The 7,623-nt window shown below is 35.1% G+C and overlaps 2 protein-coding genes across 2 annotated transcripts; one reads left to right on the top strand and one right to left on the bottom strand.

Annotated features, from left to right (window-relative positions):
• Positions 1 to 954: 954 nt before the first annotated feature.
• LOC130711578 (mitochondrial import inner membrane translocase subunit TIM8-like) lies at positions 955 to 2,460 on the top strand. The gene is made up of 2 exons (XM_057561256.1): positions 955 to 1,141; positions 2,130 to 2,460. Exons 1-2 carry the CDS (start codon positions 1,094 to 1,096, stop codon positions 2,316 to 2,318), a joined length of 237 nt encoding a protein of 78 aa, XP_057417239.1. The 5' UTR covers positions 955 to 1,093; the 3' UTR covers positions 2,319 to 2,460.
• Positions 2,461 to 3,071: 611 nt separating this feature from the next.
• On the bottom strand, positions 3,072 to 7,059 carry LOC130711577 (probable protein S-acyltransferase 7). The gene is made up of 5 exons (XM_057561255.1): positions 6,838 to 7,059; positions 6,180 to 6,362; positions 4,721 to 5,017; positions 4,052 to 4,285; positions 3,072 to 3,949 (listed from the first exon to the last, which is right to left on the bottom strand). Exons 1-5 carry the CDS (start codon positions 6,931 to 6,933, stop codon positions 3,503 to 3,505), a joined length of 1,257 nt encoding a protein of 418 aa, XP_057417238.1. The 5' UTR covers positions 6,934 to 7,059; the 3' UTR covers positions 3,072 to 3,502.
• Between the last annotated feature and the right edge of the window lie 564 nt (positions 7,060 to 7,623).

Raw genomic sequence — 7,623 nt, 5'->3', positions numbered from 1 at the left:
CAATAAACGGTAGGTGTGGCTATGACTCCTAATACACAAATCTCAACTGCTTTAGTTAGAACAACAAAAACAAAAGTTTCCCTTTTGTGACTTGTGAGTGTATTATCCTTTAAACGAGTGTCTTGTAGTTCTTATACACATGGGACTCACTACTCTTTATTTTTTTATATAATGCATCTGAACAAAACAATGTATCGTTTCCATTTTAACTATGTTTCCCATCCTAGCTCGCTGATATTCATTTATGTGTGTGGAGCCTCTCCAACTAAACAATCCTTTCTTTCACACCGCATTATTTTCAAGGCTCATAAATTCTTTGCCAAAGTCAGCAGCGCTTTTTGTTTACCAAGAAAAAGCAGCACAAAGGAAAGTTGGCTATGCTTAATGCATAAGAAACTTTGTCAATGGTTTTCAACATCAATTAATTAGTATATCACCATCATTCATAGCTTAATTTTCAGAATCTATTTATAAACATATTTATATATCACTTGAAAGTTTAATTATATTCAAGTGAGGAAATAAATGTATGTGTTTACGCAACTTCGGAGACTATAAACTAAGAATTAGAGGGAAATCATGAATTCATTAATATTTTCAGCATTCAGGTAAGCAAGAGGTATCTTGCGGCAATTGGCCATTGTATGCATACAAATTCTAGTATATTGTGTAACCGCCGCTAACCACGTGGCTACAAGTGTTGGATATTGGGGTCGTGCAATTTGACCTATTCAATAACGCAAGATGTCTAAAAGAGATTGCCGCGAAGAACCATGCCACCCGTGGTAGAAGCATCAGCTCAACATCGATCTTCCGGCTCGTCCCAATCCAGTAGGCCGAAACTGGATTTTATGGTCCATTGTTTACTAAAATTCTTTTCCTGGGCCCAAATAAGGTGGGCCAATTCTCATGTAAACATAATTGGCCCAAACAGTGACTCTTAGCTTCGTGTGCAAAAAGCAACCCAAGTTCTCACAGAAACACTGTCTTCATCTCCTACTAGGGTTTAGGGTTTTTGGTTTTCTTACAATTCGCTTCGATTATTCACTGCCGAAGAATCCTCTCTCTCTCTCTCTCTCTCTCTCCAATCGCCATGGACTTTTCACAGATGGATTCTCCTGACATGGAGCAATTCTTATCTGTAAGTCATAGAGTTTATGCTGTTTGTTATGGTGCTAGATTGATATGTGGAATTTTAGTCTAATTTGTTTCCCCCTTTTGTGTTTATTGCACAAAAATTGTTGAAAGATCACAACTTTGTTCACGATTTTTTGTGGGTTCAAATTCGTTGCTTTATCTAATGCTTAGTTTGAGAGTCTTAGGTAAATATTGAAATTGAATAGTACATGGGTAGTTTGGAACATGTATCTTGGAACAGTGTATTAGGCTGGTATCTATGTGAATGGAAGTTGTGGAATCCAGTAGTTTTGGTTTTCTTTTGTGAATTCAAACTCAGTCAAAAGAGTGGTTTTAGCTTTGAATCCGAGCAGTCAAACTTGATATGGATTAAGTGTGTATGATAGTGAATGTTGTTTGCTTATATATCGTGACTTTGGCTTGGGTATTTTTTTCTGTGAATGTTGTTTATATATATACCTTCAATTGGTTACACTTCAAACCAATTATTGTTTGGATTGAAGATATATGCTAAAAATACAAACATTTGAGGGGATGGGGTTAAAATAAGCAGAATGAGTGAGAGTGCAATTAGACACTGTGTCGTGATGTGTGGATTGGGTATGTATAAAAGAAAACCAGCACTTATGAGTTAAGGTGTCATTTCTATGATTTTAGATTGTTAATTAGATAGTGTACATGTCAAGTTGGTGACTTACTGACATCTATTTTGGTGTAAGATTTAGCAGTTCTAACTAGCTTTATTATCATATTTTTAAGTGTAATGTGATGGGCTGATACCGCAATCATTAGCACTTGTAGCCTTGTAGGTGAAGTTGATGCTTCTAGGTGTGCCACTTATGAGTAGACACTACATTCTTTGTAGGCACTTTTTCCTCCCATGAAATACTTTTATGTGATCAATCCTACACATTTACTGTTTTTTAAAAAGTAGAAGTTCCATTGATGCCTGACTAAAATGGTAATGTTTTTACCTTGTTCTCCAAATGCAGCAAGGACAGCAAATGGCAATGGTTAATGAAATGTTGGCAAAACTGACAAGCACATGCTGGGACAAATGCATCACTGGCACACCTGGGAGTAAGCTCAGTTCTGGTGAAGCTACTTGTCTTTCAAACTGTGCAAAGCGTTACATTGAGATGAGCATGCTTATCATGGAAAGGTTTAAGAGTATGCAGTGAAGATAGAAGGTTATCAATGTGATTTCCATTTAGACATGGCCTGATGTAAATTACACTTTGCCTAATCATTAACCTTAGTATCTTGTTTAAGAATCTTGAGAATTAATTTTTATCTTCTCAAATATTTATCTGCTTTTTGGCATCTCTGCAATGTTTATCTGTGTGACTGTGAAGTGTGGGAGATGGACGGGTCTTAATTTCAAGTTATTTAATGGGTTTTCGGCTGCTATGCTGCCATCTTAGCACTTAAAAATACACTGTCGTTATATTATTCAAGGTCTTTATAATTATGAAATCTAAAAATTCACATGTACATAATCATCAAGAAAATTTGTGAGGCCTGATTGTTTTTTTTTTCACTTGCCGAACACCTAATTCCTATAGATTATGCTATTTTAAAAAAGTAAAGCTCTTCAAAGATAAATTTTAAATAGTATAATGCACAACCACTAACCAATTTAACTTGTGAGTTGTGACAGCCCCTTTGAATCGCATGAATGGTTAAGTAATTTTTTGGTCAAGTGTTAGCTTATTAAAATACCTTTGAATCTATTTTTCTATTTCCGAAATTAGTTCGGTTTCTCTTCATAATTAGTTAAGGTTACAAAATTGATTTTATTCTAGAATCAATTATAGAAGAAATTTTAAATGTGCGCAAAAAGTATGGTGAGTTATATTCACACTTAACCCACATTTTATCACAAAAACGCATCAATAGCAGCCGCCAGCTATGGAATTTTCTAAAGAACAAGATAAATGAAAAACAATTTTGTTTTAGTACATCGTAAAAGATAAATTACAAACCCATGAACTTACCCCTCCCCAACTCATGTGTCCATCAGTTCTTACTACTTGAGCTATCCTTCGGGAACAAAGGAAAAGCAAATGAAAATATAGAAGGTGCGATGTACAGATTCAATAATTTTCTATAAATTCTTTTTTTCTTCTGCTGTACACAAATTCATCACCACATTCCCCATAAGACGATCTTAGAATCGGTGAAGCAAAATCCAACCACGCTCCAGAATTAACAAAGGTAAAAAACACAAGCATTACTTCCCTATCAAATCGAACTTTAACCCAAAAAATTAAAAAAAAAAAAAAAAAAAAAAACTTTCTTTTGCCCATTGTTACTCGTCTGAACTTTTAATATATTCTGACATGCTGAGACTATGCAGTATGCACTATGTAGTTGTGTTCCCATTAGGCCCACTACTACTTTCACTAGCAGCACAATTTGATTCCCCAACTTCATGTACTCTGTCATGGACTTCAGGAATTATGTCTGATTTTTGGTGAAGATACCAAATATCTTGTCTCTCCCCACTATCCTTGCTGCTATGTTCCTCATTGCTAAACACATCTCTGGTATCATCATCGTTAGGCTCATCAATATAAACTCTCCTCCCTACTAATTCCATGTTCCCTGTGGATTTTCTCATCAGAGGACTCAGGGTCCGAGCACCAACTCCTTGAGATGCATCTGGTAGCTCCTTTGGAATCTTGGACCTGAATTTGTTCTTAGATGGAGGAATTCTAGTGCAGAACACTTCTTTGAAGTTGTTAACTATCCCTCTGTTGTATGGGTTGACTTGTCGATCGTACCGGTATCTAAAGTTTTCATAAGTAGACTGCTCATAAAACAAAATGATTTTTCATTAACAAGTGTAAGAAAACCAAACTAAGAATGCAATGCGCCACAACATGATTATGAGGTGAACGAAAATTCAAACCTGGTTAGTGCTGATGAGATACGTGTGGAAAGCAGTGAGGCCTCCAACAAACCAGACACAAACGAAACTGTAGATTATTAGAACAATAGATGCAGGAGTTTTGGTCATTGCTTTCCAAATTGATATTTCCTCCGAGTTCTTGATCCTCGTGATGTAGACCCAGCAAAAGCCATGTATATATAAGCAAAGAAGAGTTGCAGAGAAGACAAATATGTAGTAGAACCGGTAATTTCGCTGCAGCCAGTACATACAAGAGGAGGGGCAAAAAGATATCAACTTCATTATCATATTCATATCTAATACAAGTACATTTTTTGAAAAAGTTTGTCCTCCTGCATGTCCCATTGTAAGTGATACTTGACATGAAAGCAGAAAAAATACCAATAGGCATGAAAAAAAGTCATTAATTATTTTTTTCTGGCAGAGATTAAAAAATATGTATTTAAGACTATGATCAGTGTTCTAAACTAAGAGTTCAAAAGTCCCAGTAAAATTGATTTTGACTGTTTGGGGACCAAGAAGATATTTTCATCAAATAGCAGGATTGTGAGACAAAGGAAAGTTAACAAATTATATGGAAACCAAAAACTTAATATTCAAATGACCGAGACGGTGTTCATTGGTCCCATCAATGTAATCAATGTAAGGATATGAAAGAAAAGCCATTACCAATCCAATACACTGCCCCACCCATGGGCAGTGGTGATCAAATCGCTCCACGCAGTTATCACATACAGAACAATGAGAACAACGGAGGGGTCTATAGAGCATGCAAGTATCACAATATTTGATTTTCACAGTGATGCCATTGACAATGACATCCTTCGTCCGTGGTAAACGTCCCCGTGGACTTAGTCCATTGTTGATATTGGCAGCAGCATCATGGTCATCTGGCTGCGGAGGATGTGCATTACGAGGTACTATGCCTGGATCTCTTCCTGAAGTCAGGAGAAGAGCGATCAGAACCTGTGAATACATTTCAAGACTTAGAAGCACAGTGGTGAATGAGAAACATAATGCTGTAACGCATCTAGCTAACCAATGAAAAAGTAATCTATGCGGAAATTTGAAAATTCCTATATTAACTATCATTGTCATCTTATTTTGAGTAGGGATTGGTGATGGTTTTCATTAATGTATCAGAGTTGCACACAAATGATGATGGCTTTATTCAACTATGAGAAGTTTAAGAATGAAAACTAAATGCTACAGTTTGTAAAGCTTATTCAGTGGACTATTAAAATAGCAGTACACAAGATCTTTATAGCTGACTAATATTAATCAGTACCTATGATATTTTTCTCCACTATACTAGCACCTCCCATTCCTTCTCAAATAAATAAAAAAACAGTCCTAAATTTAAATTTGTGCAATATACGAGCTAGCAGCATGTTTTCAAATTAAGTATATGAAAACAGGTTGGAATTTTTGCAGAATCCAGATATAATCTTTATAAAATTAATTCATACAGTGAAATATTGTCTCTTTGGGTGGCTAAAGATTATATCTCCTTGGGTGGCTTAGAAGACAAGTCACATTCTTAATTCCTTAGCAGGATTATTCAGTGATAAGAAAGTGAAAGAATTATAAGGCACTGAAAGTTAACATGTACTATATAGGGATAAGCTTATGTTGTGTACAAAATACTTATGATCAAAAGTTTTGTACAATAATTTTTGGGGGAAAGACAAATAGTTCACCAAAAATAATCAAATCCAAACATGCTCAAGCCCAAAACCTATCGCAGTGATAAAGAGAACTCTTGGATTTAGAATGTAAGGGCTTGATAGAATATGCTGTTTGGACATCCTTAAGGAAATTGCAGTCTTAATTCAGCATTTCAGTTCAACGAAAGTATGGTGAAACTAAGCGATCAAGAGACCTAGGTCAACATGCCTTTAATTAGAGTAAATATCTACATTATAATATAAAAATAACACAAAATTCTGGCACTGTGTTAGGTCCATGAAGGAACCTCTAAGCTTCTAAGTTCTAACAGCTGTAACTTGAAGAAAGATAGTGACAGCCCTTCACATACAACAAGAGAACACGACGCATCAATTCAATAGGAGCCATGTTTTCATCAATCAACAAATGAGGACAGATTCTAAAACAAAATTGAACTTACAAACAGCGTGTGAGCAATAACTATGACCAGTATCGACCATCCGGAGTGATGAGGAAAGTCATCTACCAGTTTCCTTGCCACAAAAGCGCAGAACACAGCAACAGGGGTAATAATAAGAAATAGCGAAATAAATATCGATTTCACATCGGGTCCAAATATAAGCCTCCCTCGAAGCAAAAATACCTGAAAAATTTAAATCACAATACCAACACAACAAACCAACACATTAATCAACAAATAGAATGATGCACTTGATTAGTTTCAAGAACTTGCTAATTTACAACTAATAGTGCAGATTAAAGAAAACCTAGCTATAATTCCCTAATATAATTCAATTGAAAATTTGATTTGATAAAATTGGTAGCATACATGGTAGCTTTGATGGTATTTGACTATTTTTGGAAGGAATGTTACGAAATTTATTGATCAGAACAAAACAGCACAAGCTAATTGCGGCATCCTCAGATAACGGAAAAGGAGGAAGCATAACTGGCAGAGAAGCTCTCTCTGCATCAGCATCAACAATATTACTCATGTTCCAGCTAAGAATTTAAGCAATTTTGCTATTGACAGAACTCGAAATTGAACTCGAAAAATCAAAACGCCGTAAAATTCAACGAAGTGAAAAGTGATGAAAACGATGAGAATTTGAACTTACGTTATGGCCTTTCCAGGCGCGGTAAGTTCTGATCAAGGAAGAAGCGTCGGAATCTGAATTAGACGGCGGTGGTTGTGGTTGCGGTTGCGGCGGCATTGCATTCACCGGAGGAAGAAGAGAATGAAAGTAGTAATGGGGAAATTAATTAAGACTGAATCAACAACAACAACAACAACCACAACCACCCCCCATTTGCATTTCATTGCTTCGCTGGTCAAAACTCACAAGGCGGCGTTTCTCTCTCCTCTTTTATAATTGTTTAATGACAAATAAATGCTTTTTTTGTTTTCATTAATTTAAAAATATAAAATTGGTAAGAGAAGTTATTACTCTCATTCCATGGTTTGTTTTGTTTGACTATTCAATGTAGTCTTAAGTCTTAGCAAATGTTTATGGTAAATTTCCATTAATCCTAATTTAGTAGTAGTGTTTTTTTGAAACTTAATTTAGTAGTAGTGGAAATTTGATTAATGGTTTATTTTATAGGCAATTTGATTAATAGTTGATTGTTTTTAGTAAAAGGTATTTTGTGGAAAACTAATTAAAATATAGTTTTATTAATTTCTATACATTTTACATGTAATAAATCTCTTTGACTTTGCTAGTTGAATTTTGATCATTGACTATTTAAATGCTTTTGGTTTGGGATTTAAATATGAAGAATGATTAACACGCAGGCCGCAAGAAGTTAGCGCACTTAGCACAACGCATATGACTAATCAAGTCACTTGAAAACACATAAATATATTTTCAAAATTAATAAGTATTCATGTTACTATATTTTAA

The sequence above is a fragment of the Lotus japonicus genome, chromosome 4 (assembly GCF_012489685.1).
Source record: "Lotus japonicus ecotype B-129 chromosome 4, LjGifu_v1.2".
NCBI lineage: Eukaryota > Viridiplantae > Streptophyta > Magnoliopsida > Fabales > Fabaceae > Lotus > Lotus japonicus.
Note: the sequence above shows the minus strand (reverse complement) of the source record. Positions and strands in the feature narration are given on the sequence as shown.